Source organism: Lepisma saccharinum, chromosome 4, assembly GCF_977018435.1.
Source record: "Lepisma saccharinum chromosome 4, izLepSacc3.1, whole genome shotgun sequence".
Lineage (NCBI taxonomy): Eukaryota > Metazoa > Arthropoda > Insecta > Zygentoma > Lepismatidae > Lepisma > Lepisma saccharinum.
In genome coordinates, this window is record NC_139232.1 from 92344567 (window position 1) to 92370948 (window position 26382).

General features: G+C 38.6%; 1 protein-coding gene across 1 annotated transcript in view; it reads right to left on the reverse strand.

Annotated features, from left to right (window-relative positions):
* Positions 1-26382, reverse strand: part of LOC145987261 (uncharacterized) — a 193916-nt gene that overhangs the window by 43601 nt on the left and 123933 nt on the right. Inside the window, exon 4 of the mRNA XM_083121776.1 lies at positions 12089-12222. Coding sequence (XP_082977902.1) covers positions 12089-12222 — 134 coding nt within the window. The remainder of the gene's footprint in view (positions 1-12088; positions 12223-26382) is intronic.

Sequence of the window (26382 nt, forward strand, 5' to 3'; positions counted from 1 at the left end):
CGCATTCCCTCATCTGATCATCGATAATAATAAGATGAGGTCCAGAATTTGGCACAAATTGGTCAATATTAGGCATTCCTTCCCGAAATTGTACAAAACCAGGGAAATCATTGTATGCAGATTGCCATTCCCCGTAGCACACCAAAATATTGTTGAATTTTACATTTACCATGTGGGGTAAACACTGGAGAAAATGCTTCACAAAATATGTCTTTCCACATCCTGATGGACCAGCCAATATTGCAGAGAACGGGTGTTTCCACAAGCACTCCATTTCTCAAACTGTGAAGAATGTTTTAAATTACATATAATATAAAAGTCGAATGTTATGAATATTTTTCTAGTTGTTAGATTTTACTGATATGTTGTATCTTCAAATTACATATATATATATATATATTATATTGTATTGTATCATATATATATATATATACACTTCATCAATAAATAAATATGCGTGTGTGTCTGTATATATAGATATATATACACACACACACATACAGACAATTTTCTTATAGTACAAAATTCATTTTACAACAGCACAACAAATGCCAGATAGCATTGTACGCATGCGCGTTTGTAAACCTCGCCTACATATTCCGACCATCAGCGTTGTGTTAGATAGCTCTCCATTGTTTCAACAACGATAAACAGCTTGGTGGCCCAGATCAAATTGGTTCTGGAATCTACTGTGACGTGTACCGTCTACTTTGAAGTATAAAAAGGTGAGTTGCACAATATTACTATTTAGTGTCCAGCAATGCTGTCGACTTTAAATTTGCTTCACGGGTTAATATCAAATAGAGCCTTTGACAATCATCATGTTGGGGTTTTCGCAGCTAATGAATTACCTGTACATGTGGAACTACCAGCAGCGTTGATTGTAAATACAGATCCCAAAGATAGCCTCGGGAAGCACTGGGTAGCAATTTACATAGACAGTAACTCCCGGGGGGAATTTTTTGATAGTTACGGAAAACCTCCACATGTGCATAACCATTTGCGATTTTTGGAAAATAACTCTAAATTCTATACGTACAACACTCATCAGATACAAAGTTACGGGTCTGTGTACTGTGGGCATTACTGTTTTCTGTATTTATTCCATAGAGCCTCTGGTAAACCCATGCATAAATTTCAAATTTTATTCCCAGTACCGATAAAAAACGACAATATTATAACAACTTATTTGCTGACTCGTAAATTAAATTTATAATACTCGGTACGTATACTAGAAAATATTGACAGTAAATACTGTTTGAAATTTTATACAAGTTACATATAGTCCTAATAGTATATTAATAATTTTGTAGCGTTACAGTTTACAACAGCTTACTTATAATATTTATCTTGTTTTGTGTCTTTACAGAACAATGACGCAATATCCAGAGATGGGATCTTTCAATGCTAGATTGTCCTCTTTCAGAAACTGGCAATCAAAAGAATTCCCGTTTGTAGAAGCTCTGTCCGAAGCAGGATTATTTTACATTCAAAAAGAGGATAAAACAGTATGCTTCAAATGTGGTGGAGGATTATACCGATGGAAATACAGAAACAATCCAATACTAGAACATCGTCGATATTTTCCATTTTGCCCCCTGTCTATAAACCTAATTTCAGATCGACAATGCGGTTGATGCTTTAATTAAATTAATTAATATTTGTTATCCAATATTTCCTCAATATGACGTTTATGATATTCTGCTGATTTTTCTCTCACCATTGATCTTTGTAATGCCCCGCCCCCTCCACCTTTTTTGTCCAGCACATACTTGGTTTGCTACGCGCGCATGCGTCTCAAAAACACACCCACGCATTTCTTCAAATGTATACCTGCACGCTGCGACATGCAGTATCCCCAAATGGTAAATGTAAAATTCAACAATATTTTGGTGTGCTACGGGGAATGGCAATCTGCATACAATGATTTCCCTGGTTTTGTACAATTTCGGGAAGGAATGCCTAATATTGACCAATTTGTGCCAAATTCTGGACCTCATCTTATTATTATCGATGATCAGATGAGGGAATGCGATCAAAGAGTCACAGATTTATTTACAAAAGGGTGTCATCATCGTGATATTAGTCTTTTCTTTATCGCTCAAAATCTATTCCATTATATCTTTAAATAGTCATTATATTGTATGCTTCAAAAATCCAAGAGACAGAGCCCAAATTAATTATTTATCTAGACAAGTATACCCGGAGAATCCAAATTTTATAAAAGATGCATATTACAATGCCACCGCTGAACCCCATGGATATTTGCTGTTTGATCTGAAGCAGAACACTCCGGAAGAAGTACGTTTTCGGTCGCGGATATTTCCCGACGATGATATCAATTATGTATATATTCCTACAAAAAAAGCAAGCATAATCACTAGTCGTTTATTCTGTCATCATGGCTCCAAGAGTGAAACACGCTAAAGTGCTCCAAGTTTTGTCGGATGCTAAACCAGCACTTCGCACAGCGATATTACAAGCTGCTGATTCTTCCTTAGTTAATTCAATCTGTGAGTGTTGTTACAATGTTCTAAAAGGGAATGTTCCTCTTTCAACACCTCAGAAAACAAGATTGAGCCGGTACAAGAAGGTGATACGTAATCTCTCTGCCAAAGGACACTCTACAAAGCAGAAGAAACAGATACTAGTGCAACACGGAGGATTTTTACCTGCGTTATTAGCCCCTTTAATAGGAGGTGTGTTATCAAGTTTATTTAAGTGAAAAAGAAATCTGAACATGGAGCATGCCAAAAAAATGGTTATAATACCTCAAGAATTTATGGATAACATGAGACATCCTGTTATGTCTGCACCGTCTACATCCTTATCGCAATTGGATCAGGATATGCAAGTAATTTTGAATCTCAAAGGTCTTTCGGATGATGAAAAATGGAATCGTTACAGTATTGTGCTCCAAAAATTTCTGTCTATTACTCGAAAACAAAGAGAACCTGTGTCGCTACCGATTACAGAATCTACTGAGAAGTTGACTGATATGAAAGAAGAAATTCTAGCTGCTACACCTAGCATGTATCGTAGAAAATCCGAACTGTTGTATGAACGTCTTTTACATAATAGTAATATTGATTGGGATAAATATGGGGCAGTTTTTATTAACAATAATAAAATTGAAGGCTCAAATATTGTCGATCTAGTATCGGATATAATTCGACCACGAAAAACAAGCAATCCTGTTGGGTGGCAACTATTCAATAGAGCTCTGGCGTTATCTAATATTCCTCAAGAATATATAGGTAACCCCCGGAGACAGGAGTTTATTCAACAGATTGTTTTTGGCAACCCCGGACGCCATGTTCCGCTGTCCGGAGCTAACCAAGAAGAGGCACAAGAATTAACAGAAGCAGAAGAAGAAGAAGAAGAAAAGGAACCAATTTCTTTTGTATCATCATTTCCAGGGCACAAACGTAAACGTACTGTTCCAGTTTGGTCAAGATACAAACCATGAGCGAAAAAATATTAGAGAATATCTGGTACAATCCATCTCATCCAGCATCCTATTCTACAGCTTCAACACTATGGAAAGCTGTAAAAAAATCCATACCATTGTCAACAATCAAACATTGGTTGACAAAGCAAACTGCATACACTTTGCATAGACCTGTAAAGCGTCGATTTCCGAGAAACTTTTATTTTGTGCATAATATCGATGACCAATGGCAGGCTGACTTGAATGACATGCAGAGTTTGCGGAATCACAACAAAGGGTACAGATATATACTCACAGTTATCGATATTTTTAGCAGGCATGCTTGGGCTGTCCCTGTAAAAAATAAAACTGGTGTATGTATAAAAAAGGCTTTCCAGCAAATTTTCAAACAAAGCAAAAGAAAACCTTTGAAATTACAAACTGACAAAGGCCGTGAGTTTACCAACAGTATTGTGCAGGAATATCTCAAAAAACAAAATGTAATTTATTTTACAACAAAGAATCGTGATATTAAAGCTAGTATTGTTGAAAGATTCAACAGAACTTTAAAGGAACGCATGTGGAAGTATTTTACTAAGCAAAGAACCAGCTGTTATGTTAATGTACTCCCAAAGCTTTTGAAAGCTTATAATCATAAAATTCACTCGAGTATTAAAATGGCACCAGCAGATGTTACTCCTGAGAAGGTTTTGAAAGTATGGCACAATATGTATGACAAAAAACTCAAATCTGATTCATCTCCACTATTGTCATTGAAGATGCCATTCAAAATAGGAGATACAGTGAGAATAACAAAAACCAAAAAACGCTTTGACAAAGGTTACATGGAAAATTGGACAAGAGAAATATTTGTGGTGGAACGTATTTTGAAAAGAAATCCTCAAGTGTATGAATTAAAAGATCTACAAGGACATAAAATCGATGGAACATTTTATACGGAAGAGTTGCAATTGGTCCGCTTACCGGATATGCATGAAATTGATAAAATCCTTGCGACCAAAGGTAAAGGAGCCAGTAAAAAGTTGTTAGTTCATTGGAAAGGTTACTCCAGATTATTTGACAGTTGGATTAGCGCATCGTTTTTGGAGTCAAAAAAAGAGAGAGAGAGGCATAAATTTTTGTAGGTATTCTCATGAGTGGTACAAATAACCTTCATAACACATCATGAGAAAAGCAAACGCTTTCTACCTTACTTTGCCTAGTAACAGTTCCATGAAATATTTCCCAAGTAATACTCTAACTAATTACACCACAAAGCTTCAGAACCGTGTGGAGTTGGACACCAACAAATGGGAGATGGCATTGGTAGAAGTGCATTATCCTTATTCAATACTAAACATTACAAGATTTAACAACTATATTCAATATAAATCTATGGATGATGTCAAATGGAACAAACTTCGAATATCCGAAGGCTATTACGCATCTATAAACAGCATTGTTGCAGAAATCAATAAATATTCTGAAACATTAAATTTTAGTCTCCGAAATCATCCTGCGTACAAACATGTGACTGTTGATATATCTACCAAGCAGAGAAACATAAATGTACGATTGTCACCTCAACTGGCACGGATATTAGGTTTTAAACCGACCGATGATCTATCAGAAGTAAAAATTGGACGCTCGCCTCCAAATGTTGTGAGAGAAATTCCTTCCCAGATGTATATTTACACAGATATTGCGGAATCACATATGGTGGGAGATGCTGTCGCCCCTCTATTACGTATTATAAACATTAATCCTATGGAACATACTTTTGGAAGTGATGGTGTGTAAATTTTCGATTCACCACATTACATCCCAGTGCAGAAACATAATTTCGAACAAATAGAAATTGACTTAAGGGATAGCACTGGTGCACACATCCCATTCTCCTTCGGACTAGTGTGTTTGAAACTTCATTTTAGACGTTGTGGTGAAAAGCTCTGATTATGAATGACCCATATTTTCAATACTACCATCAACAAGCTGGATCTGGTGTAGGTAACATATATTACGGTGCTGCCTATCAAAAAGGACATGGCATTGGAAGTTTTCTTGGAGGACTTTTTCGGTCAGCTTTGCCTCTTATCAAAAAAGGAGCGAAAGCTGTAGGGAAAGAAATGTTAAAAACAGGGGTAAATGTGTTAGGTGATGTTGTAGACAAAACACCCCTAAAACAGTCACTACAATCCAGAATTTCGGATGCCAGATCAAATCTTAAAAGAAAAGCTGAAACAAAGCTCAAGGAAATGATTGGTTCAGGTTATCAGGGGCATAAACATTTCAAAAGGAATCACTCTGCTTCGGGACAGCGAACTGGAAGGATCGCTCAGAGAAAGAAGAGATCCAGTGCCAATACAAACACCAAGAAAACAACCAAACGCAACCGTAAGAAAATTCAAATAACATCAGATATTTTTGATTAGATATGGCGCTAATTAGGGAGAAATCATGTGAGTGTTTTAAAAGTGAATTGGATATTTTCTCGGTAAAACCTACTCAGACAAGCATCTTAGAACACCACACCATCGGATACAAACCTGTTAGTTCCCTGGCAGATAATGCCCCCACCGAGTTTGTAATACCTGGACATGGTGATGATTATATGGATTTAGCACACACAATGTTGAATATAGATGCCAGAATTGTAAAAGCGAATGGTCAGTTATTGCTACCCACAGATAAAACAATTGGACCTGTCAATGATTTTCTCAATGCAATGTTCAGCGAAGTACAAATCTACTTAAATAACAAACTCATCTCGTTTCCATCTCACATGCACCCATACAGGTCTTATTTTGAAAAAGCACTGAACTATGACATATCTGCAAAATCATCTCATCTCCAAAGTGCATTGTGGTACAAGGATACAGCAGGCGCTTTTGATAACGTTTCGGAAGACAACAAAGGCTTTACAAAACGTAACCAACTAACAAAACAGAGTAAAACATTTGATATGTTTGGTTACTTGCATTCTGATATTTTCAATCAAGAGAAATTTTTGATCAATGGAGTGGAAATGCGAATAAAACTGATTCCTTCGAAAAACACTTTCTGCTTGATGGGATTAGATGACAGTGAAGGCAAAGTGGAAATTCTGGATGCTACACTATATGTGAGAAAAGTATCGGTCAGTTCATCCTTCAAACTTAGTCACAATCGCATATTGCAAAAACATACAGCAAAATACCCTCTAACAAGAGTACAACTTAAAGCTGTAACTATTCCAAAAGATATTGTTTCAAAAACAATTGACAATGTGATACTTGGACGTCTTCCGAAACGATTAGTTGTGGGGTTTGTTACCAACGATGCATTCAACGGCACACTGTCTACAAACCCATTCAATTTTCAACATTTCAATTACAACTTCTTTACTTTATATGTTGATGGAGTCCAAATTCCCGGCAAACCACTTCAACCAGACTTTGAAAACAACAAGTACATAACAGCATATCACACATTATTCTCTGGAACAGGGATACACTATATGGATGAAGGAGACAATATATCGCGTGAGGAATACCCCCAGGGATACGCATTACTTGTTTTCGATATAACACCAGACGCAGCTGCAAGTGCCATATCCCACTGCAGTCTTCAACGGCAAGGGGCTGTTAGCTTGGAAGTCCACTTCAAATCGGCTTTGGAATCTACTGTGACTTGTGTTATCTACTCTGAATTTGACGCTCTCATGGAAATTAATAATCAAAGAGATATTCATCTGGATTAATTGTATAACAAGGTGAGTTGCACAATATTACTATTTAGTGTCCAGCAATGCTGTCGACTTTAAATTTGCTTCACGGGTTAATATCAAATAGAGCCTTTGACAATCATCATGTTGGGGTTTTCGCAGCTAATGAATTACCTGTACATGTGGAACTACCAGCAGCGTTGATTGTAAATACAGATCCCAAAGATAGCCCCGGGAAGCACTGGGTAGCAATTTACATAGACAGTAACTCCCGGGGGGAATTTTTTGATAGTTACGGAAAACCTCCACATGTGCATAACCATTTGCGATTTTTGGAAAATAACTCTAAATTCTATACGTACAACACTCATCAGATACAAAGTTACGGGTCTGTGTACTGTGGGCATTACTGTTTTCTGTATTTATTCCATAGAGCCTCTGGTAAACCCATGCATAAATTTCAAATTTTATTCCCAGTACCGATAAAAAACGACAATATTATAACAACTTATTTGCTGACTCGTAAATTAAATTTATAATACTCGGTACGTATACTAGAAAATATTGACAGTAAATACTGTTTGAAATTTTATACAAGTTACATATAGTCCTAATAGTATATTAATAATTTTGTAGCGTTACAGTTTACAACAGCTTACTTATAATATTTATCTTGTTTTGTGTCTTTACAGAACAATGACGCAATATCCAGAGATGGGATCTTTCAATGCTAGATTGTCCTCTTTCAGAAACTGGCAATCAAAAGAATTCCCGTTTGTAGAAGCTCTGTCCGAAGCAGGATTATTTTACATTCAAAAAGAGGATAAAACAGTATGCTTCAAATGTGGTGGAGGATTATACCGATGGAAATACAGAAACAATCCAATACTAGAACATCGTCGATATTTTCCATTTTGCCCCCTGTCTATAAACCTAATTTCAGATCGACAATGCGGTTGATGCTTTAATTAAATTAATTAATATTTGTTATCCAATATTTCCTCAATATGACGTTTATGATATTCTGCTGATTTTTCTCTCACCATTGATCTTTGTAATGCCCCGCCCCCTCCACCTTTTTTGTCCAGCACATGCTTGGTTTGCTACGCGCGCATGCGTCTCAAAAACACACCCACGCATTTCTTCAAATGTATACCTGCACGCTGCGACATGCAGTATCTCGCAGTTCTTAGTCATGGAATCCTCTATTTCGATGCCGTTGAAAAAAAGATTTCAACCGTACACTAATTTCAAAGGGGTTCTTCAGAAAGAGAGCGATCAGCATTTACCTGAAGAACAAAAACAAGTAACTAGTCTTATACGCCAGTCGATATTATTCGATCACGTCTACTATTTGAATGCTTCGAAAACAAAAGTTATCTCAATCGGACTTTCCTCTCATCTGGATTTCCAACCTGTGGTCAGGCTACACAGAAGCGGGGCGGCCGGTGTTGAACTACAGTTGCAGGAGTGGCACGCTCTTCAGGAATTGTTTCCAGTAATCGACAATTACATCGCTATTCCAGGTGAGCAGCCTCGTGTTTCCTACCCACTAAGTGAGCAACATGAATTGCTGATAATCACACTGTACAATCGCCGTCAGATCATTATAAGGAAGAAACCAGCTTACGGTTCCCTGGAGATAGTGTTCATCGCAGAAAGTTCGTGGCGGAACTTTATGAAGATATTTGTGTGCATCGAGCATGCGAAAGTTATGTGTGAAACAGTGTCGCCGTATCTGAAATCATATTTTGGAAACTGTGTGGAATCTTGCATTCTCGACCTTCGCGAACAATGTTTCGGTTGCTCAGATATTTCCCCTGTCCATGCATGTAATAAGGAGAAGTTTGTGCTTTCCCATCTACATGGATGTACAAAACCTGAGCCTTTGTCTATACAAAACATCGACGGAAAAAGACTTTCCAAAGAAGTGTTTGTTTTTTGCGAGAACATGCTTGTGGAAAAAATAGTGAAACATTTTAATTCAGTGGTTGCAGCAGAAAATGGATATGATAGTGACACAATTCCTTATGTGGGTGAGTGAACAAACTTGAAGAATAAAAACTTGTTAAATAACATGCTGATAAACTGGTGACACAATATAAACATTTTACATATGTATGTGTGTGTGTGTGTGTGTGTGTGCGGCTCTTTTGAATTTTGTAAATATTGGTAATAAACAGGGATAAAATATATGTCTTGGCTTTTTTCACTTATCACCCTTTTAAAAATCCTCATGGTTTATATTTTTACTGGTAACAATCGTTAATAACAACATTAATAATTAACTATATAATGAAAAAGTGTGTATTGTGGACTTGTCGAAGATAAAGCATGAGAGCTTTTCTTCACACTGGTAAAACTCGGTGTTAATAACAACAATAATAATTAACTATATAATGAAAAAGTGTGTATTGTGAATTTGTCGGAGATAAAGCATGAGAGCTTTTCTTCACACTGGTAAGAATCTGTGTTAATAACAACATTAATAATTAACTATACAATAAAAAAAAATGTGTATTGTGGACTTGTCGGAGATAAAGCATGAGAGCTTTCCTGCACAGCGCTGGACACGCAAAGGCAAGTATCTTTATTTTCATTCTATTTCTAACAATGATTCGCTATTTTTTCTTGTCACTATAAAAAACTAATTCAATTTTTCTTTTATCACATCTGTCGCCATTTTACTTGTTTTTGTTTAATTCCTCTTTATGCATTGAGGTTAATCGAAACATAACTTTAGACTTTTACATGGAATTGAAACATAGAATGTTGCCTCCTTTGATTGAATCGAACCTGTGACTCCTCTTTGATCACAAAACAATAGTGACGGCCATCTTGCTTATTTTACCTACTCTTCATGCATTTAAGCTAATCGGTACTGGGGCCCCACACAGCAAAACAACAGATTCTAATTTATCTTTATACATTAGCGGTAAAGTCTTTGCGTTGTAATCAAAAGGCATTTTGTTTTGATTTTTAATATCTGTTCCTGCCTAAATACTAATGGGGACTCAACACACTTCTTTTTTTTTTTTAAAAAAAAAAAACATCATTATCAGCCAATTTGACATTGTGAATCGAACCCGGGACCTTTTCATTACAGCATAAACATCCTATTTCCAATTAGTTCATTTTCTCTTTGTGCACAAAAAAGCTAATCGGAACTTTTAAACAAATACAATTGAATATCCAATTTTTCACCAACATTGGGAATCGAACCCTCAACCACTTGGTTGAAACATCTCGCGGAAAAAAAACACCCCCCGCGCCGCGCCGCCCCGCCCCGCGCCGCGCCGCGCCCCGGTCGCCGCCGCCGCCGCTAAACACAAAACGCGGCCGCCATTTTGATTTTATTCAAATACTATTTATGCACAGATGGACTAATCGGGACCTATAATGGCGGGACAAAATAATTGGCTTCATTTAACTACCTAGAAAATCGAACCCGCGACCTCTTCATTACCAGGCGACAACATTAACCACTAACCCAAGGCCGCCATATTGATTTTATTCAAACACTATTTATGCACAGATGGACTAATCGGGGACCTATAATGGCGGGACTAAACAATTGGCCTAATTTAACTACCTAGAGAATCGAACCCGCGACCTCTTCATTGCCAGGTGACAACATTAACCACTAACCCAACTCGATTTTCGAACTCAACCATTTTGTTGCCTTTATGTACACACAGGCTAATCGAGACCATTCAATATTGACATCGTCGACTTGTAATCAAGGGGTCCCAGATTCGATACTCGGTGGAGGCACATAGTGGTCCGAATCACCACTTTTCAACTGTAGCTCCAATCCTGATTAGTTTTGCCGTGCATAAAATTGACTTAAAAAACTAACTCAATCTATCAATCAATCAATATTGACTCTACCAGGAATCGAACCCTCGACGCCTCTTGTTTTACAGAGCAATAACCTTAGCCACTAAACTTTCGGGGGTAAAGCAAAATTCGGCGCCATCTTTAAATCATTTCTTCATGTCTTTGAATCATACGCAATGGTTGCGCGCGCATTTCCTCCACACACACACACACACAAACATACGCACGTGTTAGGTTAGCATACATCAAGAAACAACGTGACAAATCCATTGACCCCCCTCCCCCCACCGCTTCCGATGCCTTCAATGTCAACAGTCACGTTCTGCTGACTCAACAATAAAATCGCTCGTACCCCGCTACACCGGATGTAACATAACACCAGGCGCATCAAATTTTTGCTGACGCGTAGGAACATAGTGCTGCCATTACTACTACGGTCATTAGGAAAATTCTATTCCTGAACACTGTTGCTTCATTACAGTAATATATCTTTCATGTCAATGTTATTTTCACGCAGGTTACAGCTTAAAACTCTAATAGAAAACTAAGTTATTCAGAAGATCCAGCACCTGAACAAACGGTACAAGAACGCCGCTCCACTTGAACAAACTGTACCAGAACACCGTTCCACCTGAACAAACGGTACCAGTGCGCCGCTCCACCTGAACAAACGGTACCTGAGCGCCACTGCACCTGAACAAACGGTACGAGAACGCCGCTCCACCTGAACAAACTGTACCAGAACACCGCTCCACCTGAACAAACGGTACGAGAACGCCGCTCCACCTGAACAAACTGTACCAGAACACACAAAGGGTACGAGAACGCCGCTCCACCTGAACAAACTGTACCAGAACACCGCTCCACCTGAACAAACGGTACCAGTGCGCCGCTCCACCTGAACAAACTGTACCAGAACGCCGCTCCACCTGAACAAACTGTACCAGAACACCGCTCCACCTGAACAAACGGTACCTGAGAGCCACTGCACCCGAACAAACAGTACCGAAGTGCCTCTCCGCCTTGACAAACATTATCAGAGCGCCTATAGAGGTCGTTACACCACTTCATGCAGCTAATCTATAAAGAACAGTACATGCAGAGCATACACTTACCCGATTTTCGTTAATAAAAAACGACAGGTTGGTCGCCGGTTTGGAAGGGCCAGACGTGCAGTTTACTCGCAAGATGTCGTTAATTTCGTAGTCGCTTCTCTCCGGTTCTATATCAGGCTTTCTATCGGGTAGAGCTGGGAAGAAAATGTAAGAGAAAGTACTGTAAAACACGCCAATATTATCTTAAGTCTAACGAAAAGTCAGCTTCAAATACAGAGTAATAGTCGTACTGTTTTTTCTTTCTAAGCATAGTCATTTTACTACCTGAATACTATCATATCGTATCTTCAGTTTTCCTCAGAAATGAGTTTATTACTATTGTTTTCCGTACGTATTAATTAATGGGTCACGTTCCGAAGCGACGTGTCTGGTTGCCAAGTGGTGTGAAATATCAACATTGATAATATGTCAGTTGTATTCAAAATCCATATACGATCAATTTCTCTAGATCTTCTAGAGTTAGTGCAGATGGACATACGACAAAATAGTATTAATCCGACGATTTCATAGCTGATAAAATGTATGTATTTCTTTTGGCTGTAGATCCTTTCCTGTGTTTGTGGAGCAGGAAAAGGTAATCTCCCTGGAATCTATTATCACCCAAAGGTTTGCTAGTGGCTTGAGCTTGCCTAATTTTGATGTTTTCCGTTATTATTAATCCTGCTTGAAGGTTTAAATAAGCATGATCAGTCATAGACTTCTTTCTTTGCCCTTCTATGGTTGATGCATCACCAACTCCATTGTACTAGAATCTTTTCAAAATAAATACGAGATGGCACTACTTTTGTGTTAGATCAAAGTTGCAAGACACTACCAGTACAATAGAGGCCCGTTGGAGATTTTTCGGTAAGAATTTACAATATAGAGAAAGTCTCCAATTTCGTTAATTTTCGATATGCTAACTAATTTTGGCCTTTTAATCACGAATCTGTTGTAAAAAACCGGATGTCACTTCTTGAAATTGTACATTTTTATGAAAAATTGTTTGTTAGCGCCAAAAATCATCCACGGGTAGCCCCACAAACCATTGACGTTAGCCCCAAAAACCATCGACGGGTAGCCCCACGAACCATTCACACGAGGTTAGGTTAGGCCTGTTAGGTGAGGTTCCATTAGCACTCATTTCACCCCTAAATTCATCGAAAAAATTGGGATCGTACTAAAATTGAACAGCATAAATCATTTTCTTGTAAAACAACGGCGTGGTTGGACACAATGACAGATTACATTTTTGTTCGTAAAACTACGCATATACACCTATATATATAAAAAAATTCAATCGGCTTTTTTTTCAAATTTTCAGACTTGACCCCCGGTTTTTTTCAACAGATTCGTGATTAGGAGGTCAAAATTAGTTAGTATACCGAAAATTAACAAAATTGGAGACTTTCTCTATATTGTAAATTCGCTCCGATTTTACAGAGTAAACGTGGAGTTTTATTTAATCAATAGTTTTCACTTCCTTCCTGATAAAAATAATTAGTTATACTCTGGCACGTTTCATAGTTCATTAACAATTTTACGATGTTGTCATTATTACTATCTTCTATAAGGAAATATCGCTTATGTACAGTGGGTACTGATAAATAGATCACCATTAACAACAACAAAATCGTAGCTGCCTCTTACGTTATGTTTACCATTTCTTGTAAGTGTAATCAGCTGTAACTCTCTAACTATAGAACAGTATGATTGCCTTGCTTTCTCGATGGCGTAGTGGTAACGTCGTTGCATTGTTATGAAGGGGTTCCGGATTCGATACCCGATGGAGGCACATTGCACAGTGGTCCAATCCCGATTATCATATCTGTGCATAAAATGGACTTAAAACCCAAATCAAACAAGCAAACGAGGTGTGATTGGCATGTAATTATTTCATCATTGAATATCTTGCAGGCAGTGGCGGCGATTGGATTCCAAAATTTGGGGGGCAAGGTGCCCAAACTGGGGGGGCAAGGACAGTTACTTTTCCTTTATAAGGGTTAGCATATTGGGGGGCAAAAATGGCTAGAAGTGGGGGGGGCAACTGCCTCCCTAATCGTTGTCACTGCTTCCAGTAACCCTTTGCATCATAGATGATCAACTGACCGAGTTTTAACAAATTATCCATATACCTCTTTGTATTTTGCCGCAAAGGCTTTACGTCTCCACCATGAAAAAGGGGTAAGGAGGAAATGCAGCGAGAAAAAATCTTGACTTCGCCCAACCTTATTTCATTCATGTCACTTTCCCCTTCAATACCTTTTCCTGGGACGAGGAGAGGAAAAAGGCGCCACCGCCGATTTCCATACGGTATCCTCATTTTGAATACGCAGTAGAAGTTGAGGGGAGGAGGTGTGGAGAAGATGGTAGGCTTTTGAAAGGGTGAATGTCCACGTGCTTACGTATGCGTGCTTGTGCGTGTGGGTGCGTTTACACAGTCGGGAGAGACCTCGAAGATTCACCGGGGGGAGATGGGGGGAGGGGGGAGGAGCGAGTGAGAGAAAAAGTCACGAGATAACATCTTTTGAGAGAGGCGAACGTCAGATATCGAAGCTTTCGAAATAAAGCCTCCTGAATTTACCTGGCCGCTCCTTTTTGAGCTCCTTGAAGCGGCAGTAACCCGTACAAAGACTTGCTCTTTTGAGCGACAGAATTTCCTATGAGCGCAGGGAATTGGGAGGGGGTTTAAAACGTGGTACCTTGAGTCAGTATGTCTGATCTGAGTTCAAAAGCTTTCGATCTGAAGTTTGAGGATTTTATGACTAGATTTTTTTTTATCAAAAAAAGAAAAAATCTGTTGTTCGAATTGAACTTGTTGGATAGAAATAGGAAATTAAAGCCAGTTTGACCTGGATACATCCTTCTGTTGCGTTCGAGCTATGACCTGTTCTGGGTTATGCTGCTTGTGAAGTCCAAAGTCCCTTATAAAGAGTGACCCAAAAGTAAAGCAGGATTTAATTTAAGGAAAAGACATTTCATATATTTATTAGTTGACAAAGTTATTACATCATATGAAAGGATGAACATTGCCATTAAATGTGAAAGAGAATATCTGACAAAATGTCCTCCACGACGCATTTGACACTCGAATTCTTTTGACAAAATTCTGAATTACTTTCTCGCATAACTGTGGCTCAATGCCGTCGATAGCTCATTGAATTTCTGCTTTCAATTCAGGAATTGTTATCTTCGCAGCATAAACTTTGGACTTAATGAATCCCCAGAGGAGAAAAATCACACAGTGTGAGGTCGCACAGTTGTTTCATTTGGGGCGCTTCTCCTATCGAAAATGTCAGGTAATTTGCCCACAGTTTTCGTACTTGTAACGAATTTTAACGATAGTTACTCCCTCCTTCGTCATGTAGCACTCCATATTGACGAACCGCAATGTTTTTTCTACAACATGTGACCTCTCTGAACGCTGCCAACCCTGCGGGGAACGAATGGCGCACAATTAAAATCCTTCGTTACTTTTGGGACTACTTCTTCTGAGATGTGTTTTCCGGCTATAGCGGGATTGCACACACTTTTCCGGTTTTATCAGTGGTATCTGATAAGCCGTTGACAAGCTGTCACAATGTACAGGATTGCGCACAAAAAAATGAAGCGATGTTGTCAGTTGTAAAATGTTCTCAAGCCGATCTCACTTCTGTTGTGTTTAACCTAACCTAACCTAACCTAACCTAATCTAATTTCTCTCTCTCTTCTTGTTTATAGAAAAAAAAACAGTTTTTTTTTCAGTGGCAACGATTGATAAAAATCTGTGGGCAAAACAGGTCAGTGAGATTTGTGCGCAATTGCGGATCTAAAGTGTGCGCAATTCGGTTGCGGCAGTGTTTTCCAGTGTAGGACATTTGTACTAAAGGGGAAAATACTTCATTATTTGATATTGTAACCCTAGCTTACCCGTGCCGTACGAGAAACTTTGTAAGATCACAAAGCCTTTATGACTTTTTGTGATAGTTACACGTATGAGTACATACGAAAACAGAACTTATTTGTTTATTTAAGTTCTCAGATCCGCAGTCAGACGGCAGCAGCTTCGCACGTTGACTTTAGTTGCCGTCAAGCGGAACAGAATTAAACTAACTTCCTCCCGCCCCCGTTCCCCCCTTACTACGATCGGAAGCAAGTTTCAGTTGCCAGTTGCTATCTTCGCCGTAGACTCTTCGTACGCCTCGCCAGAAAGCTGTAACCGAAGCCTTTCCTGTCGCCGAGTGCTTGGTATTCTTCTTGCAACATCTAGCCGTAAAAGTGGGTACCCGTACGGTTAAAATGAATCATCAAGCCGGCGTTAAGGGATATAAGGTAAACCAGTGACTTTATAACATGTTCCGTTATTAGTTGTACGATCCATCATATTTTCCACGAAGTTAACTCCGGTTGAAAATTGGCGAGAACTATGCGTGTCTTTGACTGGTCGCTATTCGACTCACAGCAAGTGAGTTGCAGGTTACACCAACACGGCGAATAATCACGGCACTTGAATGATTTATACGTGTGAACATAAATTTGAACATACTAATGTGCCTCCCATTTCAAAATAAAGTGAAATTGCCCTTTTTGACTTGCATGTCCGAGACGGACGGATAAGGAGCTTGTCTACATATCTCAGTTATCGTTCTTTACGATTTGTTCAGTGAGTAGTAAGGAAACATATTGATGGTATTATGGATGCATATGTCTATTTGGACATATTGAAGACCAATGTAAAGCATAGTGAACAAAAAATGTACATGCCGCCTATCTACAGATTCCAACAAGACAATGACAGTAAGCATAAGGCGCGGATTAACATGAATTGGCTAATATGGAATGTGCCCAAACTACTACAAACACCAGCTCAAAGTCCAAACTTAAATCCCATTGAGCATTTATGGGCAATTTTGAAGAGGCGAATCCATAAAGCAGGCGTCAAGTGCAAACAAGAGTTGAAAACTGTTGTGCAAGCAGAGTGGAATAAAATAAGCTCTGAAACATGTCGGAAGCTGGTTAATTCTATGAAGAACAGGTGTCAAGCACTAATTAAAGCCAAAGGATACGCATCAAAGTATTAGAACTGTCAGTAAATTTGCTCTGAATATACTTTTTTCTTTTATATTCTTAAGTGTACGAATAGAAAAGTTGTACAAAAAATGGCATGTTTCTCTTTCAGTTTCATTTAATTTATTATTGTCATTGCTTATACAGAATTTGGGTAAGATTTTATGTTCCTAATGATATTAATTATTGGATTGTAAAGAAACAATTCAAAATAGTGTAGCTCCTTTCAGATATTAAAGAGTTTTCACTGAAAATCCGTGTGTACGAATATGAATGTTACATACCTACTGCATGTGTATGATTGCTTTTTCAGGCATGGAAAGATAACAGCTCAAAGAAGGAGTATCGTAATCTGATATTAATGATTATAATCATTCTTTTGTCCTTACGTGGTAAATAGAACGAAATCCATAGGATTAGCCCCGTTCTTCTGGTTTCTAGTAATTAGAACCTAATGTGACCTCTATGTTAGCGGAGTAGTTCCTTGAACTCACGCGAAGCAAGGACGTCGCATTATTGATTGTTTGTATCGCTCGGGTGGGTTATGTTAGTTGTCGATATGGGTTTCCTTTATACGCGCTTCCTTTGTATCATCTAATATTAACTGGGGTAAATCGATAGTAGCGTTACAACTTACTTACCTGAGGAGGGGGCTCACAGGCCCACATTTTTGTTATTTCATTACATTTAGTTTGAGTTTTCTTTTTTTCCTGGATTAGGTCATCATCTCAGGCTTTGCAACGGAATTTATCCACTCCCTTTGCGATTCAGGGGACAAGGGGGCAGCTACACCCCCCCTTTTTTGTCTTGCCAACGCCTATTGATTGTTGTTAGTTCATCGTGAAGATCCCAATCTTTCATAAATATGACAAGTATGCGTTTTCTGGCGGGTACATTCAAGTTGGTACATAATATTGCCAACTGTTACTACGGCGAGATGCCTTTCGCCACCTCACAATCTGCGACATTTCCACACAGGTAAAACAGTACTCGTAGCAGAAAAAATAAAGAGCTGGCTCGGTAGCTCAGTTCGTAGTGCAATGGTATGCCAGAAACCCTGGTTTGAGTCCTCGTTCAGCCTGCATTTTTCGTTGAAATATCTGCATTATGAAACGTAGCTAAGCAAGGAGTTTCTACTCTGAATCTCGATATCTGTGAACTCTTTAAACTTTCAAAAGAACGTAAGTTGTACGAAACTAGTAGAATTAACTTCTACGCCATAATAATAATAGAGTAGTGCACAAGGGCATTACACAAGGACGAACACTGACATGGTGCCCTTGAAGAATGGCACGGCGCTCGCTTCCGTGAAGAGCAGAGAAATCGGATCGCTGTTCTTCCTTGGTGCACAAGGCCAGTAGAGCGGCCATGTTTACTCTGTAACAAAATAAAGAAAAATGGATCGATTAAGATCAAACCTCGGCCACATGACCACAAAAGTACCACCTTTTAGCACACTAGCACTGAAGGCAGTGTGGCCAGCCAGAGGAAAATTATGGCAAAAGTGCATATACTTTTTGGCTTACCCTCGTATAAAAGCAATCGATATTATATTGATCGCGGGTCCAACTGGCGGCTTACCAACATAGCTCCATCTGTCCACCAATCGTCTTCCGGGGGATGTGGGGCTGGATGAGTGTCAACAACCTCAGTTGCAAAGTAAAAGCTGTAGGGGTAATATCGCTCTCCCGTTACAACGTTGCCAAATGCAAGTTTGTTTTTGTCAGTTCTTTTTATTAGCTTGTTTGTACAGTGATTTGATGTTTTGTGTTACTAATCTTCCCTGTTTTGTGTAGTACAACGGCGCTGATCAACTCTCCCCCCCCCCCCGCCGTTTAACAGTACGTTTGGCAACATTGTGCGTATCCGACGCTAATTTGTTTCGCCCCGCCATTAACTTTCGGTGCCTTGCGACTCGAAAATGCCCGATGTCAGTCGAAGAGAATTGAACTGATCGCTGATTCGTTCTTTCCCAGCCGCCAGTTGAAAATGCGAGCAGCGTAGTTAATTCAATGAACGAACCAGGACGAGGATTCAAACCTAGTCGCCTTATTTAAGAGGAATTTTCTTAAACGTTTCACGAAATCAGTTCCTCCCCACAGCTGCAAGTTTCTCCGTGGTAGAAATAAGCATTCAGCCCGTGTTCTTCCAACGCTGGGGATTGACCTCAGAGAGCAGAAGGCGCTGAATATTTCAAACCGCAAATATGGTTGCGGCCAAGAAGTGACTTCTGCGAGCTGCAGTTGGTCCCCGAGATTGCGTTTCTCTGTAGCTTGTTTATCTTTAATTTCACGTGTTGGGGCCAAGTGACAAGAACTCTCACCTTCTTACTGAAAGTGACAGTTCGAACCACTTTCCTACCTTGGCAGCCCCTTGCCTCAGGGAAGAGGATTCTTAATGCTGCAATCATTAGTTAAGTGGCAAGACAAACGTCATCGCTAATGGATTCCATTAAATGTAAAACACTTGGTATTTTATCTTTACGTTCATGCCACGTGTCATTTAATTCTAGAGGTGTTGGTTACAGCTTATCTTTAAAGCGAAGCTGTACATTTCTATAAGTTTAGAGAGAAATAGAAAAAACATTACTTTGTAACAATTATCAAAACCTTCAGATGCATGTACCGTGTTTTTTCACTGATTGCTTTAATTTCATGAGAAAATCGCATTGTTGATTTTCTGTTTTCCCATTTCTTCCACTTTTCGTTATCACGACTATTAGGATGAGTGATGATACGATGGAGAAGAGGACGCCCACAAAGTACACTCATGCCCGGGCCGGGATTCGAACCCGAGACTATTTGTGCCGATAGTCCATCATTCCAAAAAATTGATAATAAATTACATTAAAAACGTGGTTGCCAGCTAGGTGTTTTGATTTTGATTTATTGATTGATGTGTTTTAATTTACTTCGCTTTTCTGCCACTTTTGGCTAATCGCGTAGAGGAGGGATAAGTGACAATATGATGAAATTGAAGAAGGGAGAGTCGCAAGGAACACTCACGCGAAGGCCGGGATTCGAACCAGGGACCTCTGGTGTCGTAGTGTGATAACCAGTCCGCCATGGAGGTGGGCTTAAGTTAATGTTTCGTAACTCACAATTGAAAGAAGGGAAATTAGCACATGACCTTCGAATTTAGTGATCCAGTAAGATGTATCCTAAGAAATCAAAAATGGAAAAACTGTCTCCTGGAAATATTTAATGCAGTTTTCGGATTGTGTCAACAAATAAATTACTCACTTGTACCAAAGAACGAGGAAACAATATGGTTGAAGGTTTGATGAACGATTTTCCCCTACCCTCTATCATATTGTTTATGTAACACCTGCCATTGTACAAGTTGGCAACGACAGGGGACCACATACAAGCTTCGTCACTTTGGTGACGTTGCACTCGTTGTTGGAATCCTAGGGGAAATGAAGATTTGCAAGTATCATTGCGTAGGACATAGAAGCTAAATATAATATATTTAAAATGTAGTGGGCACGTGCGGACACGCTTTGTTTGATTTCAAAAGCATATACTGTATTTTGCGTGTAGTTTGAATGTCAATATTTATGATATGTCACAACTGTGTCTTCGTTTATGATGCCCAAGAGAGATCAATATAATTTGTTCATCATAATGTAAATAAAGGTAGTTATACAATGAAGAGTGAAATAAAAACCTCAATTTGTTTTTGTTTCTTATCTACAAGATTTCTGTGTGTAGGTATGCACAAGTTTGGTGCATTTTAGCACAGATCTATTGCTGATCTACATATATTTTCAACATTGAGTTAGTGCCTGTAAACCTTAAGAAGAAATAAGTCTTTGGGATCCAAGTGCAGTCACTTATGAGCCACTGGGAAGTTTCTTTTCATCCTTCTGCCTGCGAACTGGGGCCATTGTTGAACTTTCTCCTCCATTAGTAAACTCGCTGGTGTGGTAAGCATGCACAGAGATATTGAATTTTCATTCGCCGAAAAGTTTAAGTACGCTTTAGGCTCACAGAGGGCAAAAAACCACTCCTATTCACTGGTGCAAGTGCGTATAGGAGGTGACATCTTTTAAATGACAAGAATGACGTTCTGTATCTCACTTGATTAGTGTTGCAGCCTTGAGGTAGTTTTGTAAATATCAGCAGATAATTATGTAAATTTGAGCTGTATACAGTCTGTCTTGCAATTTTGATTGGGCCGGCCCCTGTGGCGGAGTGGTTAGCACATCGCGCTACGACGCCAGGGGTCCCGGGTTCGAATCCTGGCCTGGGCATGAATATTTGTGACTGTCCATTCATCAATTTCATCATATCATCACTTATCCCCATCTTCGCAAATTAGCCAAAAGTGGCAGAGAAAGCAAAGTAAAATAAAGTAAATCAAATCAAAATAAAATCAAAATTTTGATTGGACTTTAAAGGTTTTGCGTTTGACTCTCTGCGTCACTTTTCTGTCTCCATAGGCTAGTCGCGACACGGCGACAGTCATTATGAATACCGATTATATGAATTTGATGAAGGAACAGTGTGAATAGAGCACTTGGCGTCTTCGTCTCGAGTCGACCACCCAGCACCTTTGGCGGCTTGAACCTAATATCAACTGCAAAGCAATATTAATTGAATTAAAAGTTTTTCGTACATCTACATATATGGCCATTTTGCAGCTTTCAATATGTAAGCGGAAATGCCCCCTTATCTAAAACCCTTGTCTGATTTAAAAAGGGGTGTAAAAATACCCTAGTTACGAAAGGACAGGACACACACAATACATTAAAAAGGCAAAGACACTAAAAGAAGTCATCATAGGCAGAATTAATATTAAATTAATTGCTTTATATCACACATGGCCGTTGAATGCATTTTACATTACTGCGTGTATCTTGTTTATCTCGTCCATAACTACTTCTCTCTCTTCTCTACAAGTACTATACCTATTACTTATTACTATTAATTCTTCATCAGAACAGCAATATATTTCCACGTCCATGCATTTTTGTTGGATTGTAGCCTGAATAATGAATTATTTAATAACCCACTACGTCCTACGTTTTCTCATTCGTATTTCGTCTTCCTTTCCCTCGAAGTCATGTTTAATATAGTACCTGCCACTCCCATCATAAATATAAAATCAAGATATTTCCATGTGATCGTCTCTGTATGTTCATCTACCTACTGAAAGCGTGAATTACATGCAGCAGAAACGAATAAGGCTTAGTTCAGCTATTTTTCACTAGAACTGTCTACCTTTTGTTCTCACGTCACCTTCAAGGATGTGAACTCTATTGTAGATGCATAATTGTATGACTTATTCATGGTGCACTTGCTTGACTATATGGTTTTACATACAATCATAACGTTAAGTAAATGTAAGTTAGGAACGATTGCTGTTTTAAGATTTCTACGAGAGGCTATACATACACGCTGTATATTTACATGTAGATAGCCGTGTCTTGTTAAAATTACATGAGAAACACTCTCTTTCTTTCAAAATGTACTATACATTTCGATAAATCTACGCTATTTGTAGAGCTATAATTATTTGTCCTTGTACATATAAATTAAGGTTTATTTGATAAACTTCGTGTGATGATCTGTAATAAATAACATACGCACCAGAGATGAATATATCAACTCTAAAGGTAATTACGTTAGTTGGCAAATACGTGTAAAATTTATCAAACTAAGCGCTGCATGATACGAGGTTCTGTGAAACGTGTGTGTTGTAACATTATACATTAATATTGGGATTACTGTCATGCATTAATTTAGTTAATATAGTATAGTACAGCACTCAAATATGCCAAATATTTTTTCTGTTATTCAATAATATCTAGATGTATGTACATATACATATATGGTGGATATACCCGTATATGAAATGATATTCATGTTACTGTAATAAAATGTTGCTTTCGTTTATTGTAAGTTTCCAATAAGTACTACCGTCATAAACTTAAAAAAATAACGTTAATTCAAAATGTTCAACAATCGTCATTTCTAGCAATTTGACATATTACTATTTTTTAAAACTTTCGAATATTGTTATTAGTAGCAGTTGCCTTTTAAAAAAATCGTTCATATTTTTACAACTTAAACAGAATATTATGTTTTCGTGCAAATATGTCGAATTATAAGATAAAATTACTATCTCGATAGTTTTGTAGGTGTACACAGTGAAAATAAATATGGTTTGCTAGTAGATCAAAGAATTTAGGTAAGATTACGGTCAAATGGCGTGTCACTTGAAAACTAATCTTAAGAATAAAAGCCAATATTTCACATTAGATTCTCACAGCTAGAGATGTCGTTGTACGTCATTTGCTACTATTTTTTGTGTAAGTTTAACGTCGTGGTCTCACTTCTGGCTGTTCTGTGCCCGTGTGCGTTGAACCTTTTTCAGGCTGGAATGTGTTGTAAGTAGCCAGGCGGGTGGAGTTTTGGGTTGTAATATCTCTTGACACACAGTTTGTGCTGAAGAGTCACTTGGTATTCTGCTGTAGGTTGAGGGTGAAGGGTCACTTATGTGGAGTTTGTGGTGAAGTGTCACTTGCAGCTTGGGTGAAGTTTGTGGTGAAGCATCACTTTGCCACTTGGGTGCAAAACATGCCTATGGCTTCCAGGGACAGCGCTACACGGGTGCTAGGGGACTGAAGCCCCCCAAAACTGGTCTCAGTCCTTCCCCCGTAGCCCCCTAGATTTTTGTAATACGGAGGTTGCATTTCGATCGAAAACTTAAAAAGAAAAGTATCATTTTCCATTATAAAACTTTCACTGGGGCAAGTTCAATTTCAAATACAATTTCTAGTTCGTTAGATCGCCTTATTTATGACGTGTTGTAAAATTAAATAGGGGGAGAATAGCTGCAGATATGCCTGGATAACAGTGGCCACTGATAATTTCTCTGATACTAAGTAATTGGCCAATCGAGTCGCCAAACTTGCTACGAAATCTGTTGCCTGTCTGGTGGGTGAACGTATTCAGTGACTGTGAGATTGTTATTTGATTGTTGGCATATACAGTTTCTGAACAGGTCTAGCAGGTGTGACAAATGAATTTTACATGAATAAGTAGGACGACGTTCAAAATCTAAAGACGCGTTATGTTTCTTTTCTGTTTGTTATTTCCTCATTGTAGTACCGACAATTGCACGAGTGTTAGCGATGTTCTCTCATTGGTTTCGTCGTTATATCTATTCCTATCGCCGCCGTCGTCGCCTTGTAACCAAGGGGTCCCGGGTTCGATACCCGGTGAAGGTACAAGTTGTTCGGATCCCACTTTAAACTGTAGGTCCAGTCCATATTAGCCTTACTGTTCATAAAGTGGACTTAAAACACGAAATCAATGAATCAATTCTTATCGCTGCAAATATTCGAGAGGGACAAATACGATGATAAAGAATCTAAGAGTACATGAACTACCTGATTCTTAAATGCTAACATTAAAATTGGACTCCCATCCCCGATAGTCTAGCCGTACACCTGATATCAAGGGGCCCTGGCTTCCATCCCCGGTCGAGGTATAACATTTCATTAAGTGGTTCGGTTGGGATTTCACTAGAAGCTGTAGCTCTCATCCATACTGTAGCTCTCTGTGCATATTGTGGACCTTAATACAAATCCAATCAACTAATCATAGCAATACGGTGCGAATATCAGCATGCTTGGGCAATTTTATTGCTCGCAGTCTTAGTCCTACATCTTAATTAATTATCATTTTTGAGGTTAGAAAGCATTTTCGGGAGTACCGTCATAGGGGTATCCTTGCAGGAGAATCAATCTTTGATCCAATTCGGATTTTCTTTAATCAAAATCCTCAGTGCAAGGGTTGCAACTCTATTAATTGCTTTTATGTCAATATATTTGTCTCCTAAAGGAGGTGAATTTGAAGTGAAAACATGTTTGTTCCTTGAGAGTGGCACCTCCTATGTTGATGGTATTTCTTGTATCCTCCCCATTTTTAGCCCTAAGTTCTGAATTTCAGTTGTTGAACAAAGAAAACGTAAGATCTTTCATCATGACAGCATAGAAAATAATATCATTCGCACATTTTCTATTCAAGGGTGGTATTGTATATTTCATGCCTACTTTATTAAGTTAGTAATACTTTTCTGAAGCATAACAAGCTACAATCGTTTGCAGCTCGCTGTTGTTGTGATTTAGAAATTTAGAGTTATGGCACACTATGAGGTAGAAAGGAACTAAAAATACCCTTCAGCACCTCCTTGCAAAGGTTGAATTATTAAAAACTGCCTTTTACGAAATTTACAAGATTTGTGTTATTGAAATGTGCATACCCCCATCAACGGCTGCTTGCAGCAAATCAGGTGTTATCTTCGTAATGGAATTGTTAACGAGAGATTGAGTGCTCCATCTACTCTCTCTTTGAGAAAGAGCTTGCACAATCTTTCGATTTGAATACATGATAATATACGAATCTTACCGTATTTCTTGATGTCGTTCATTTTCTCATTTTAGCAAAAAGAAAGTACTCATACTCTTTACATAGAAATAATGTAATGTTTATATTTATACGTTTATCCGTAGCTTTTATGACGTATGTTATACTGTTTATATGAATGGCCTTTAAACAGAAGAGCCGGTTTTCGAAAGTAACCCCTCTCTCGCCGCGGCCTTTGTGCGCGATTTTTAAATTTTTACACTTATTTCGGAAAAACGTTATATCTCTGAGACTGTTTGAGAAATCTACTTCGGATAACTTTTGTTTGAAAGCAAAAACATCGGAGCACGCGACCGTGTACAATTCAGAAAGCCCAAGTGAGAAAAACTGGGTTGGGAGGTGCCAAGTCCCCCAATGTCAATGGAAAATAAAAGTCTGGCGTTCGCCCCCTCTTACCCCGTTATTTTGGAAAAAGGACGCAAACTTTTGCATTGTTTTCAAAGAGTAGGCATTTTGCAACAAAGTGAAACTTGTTTCAAGTCCCTAGTTCTCATACAGGCTGAAATATGACGCAATATGTACAATCCTGCATTTCGGATAAAAATAGCTAATTTGCATATAGAGAAAGGGGGGAGGGGGTTGGTTTTCTTCCACATGACATTTCAAAGTCTTATCTCAACATCTGTCAGCGTTTACAACCTCACATACAAGTATGAAGGTCCTAAAAGCATGGGAATGTTGTAATCGGCACCATGGGTCATATATGACCTATTGGCTGTTTTCGCCTATACTTTCTATGGGTCATATATGACCCATTGGCTGTTTAAAGGATAGTAATTATTAAGTCTGTGATATTATTCCACTCAAAAATGGCTTTGGAAGAGACAATAG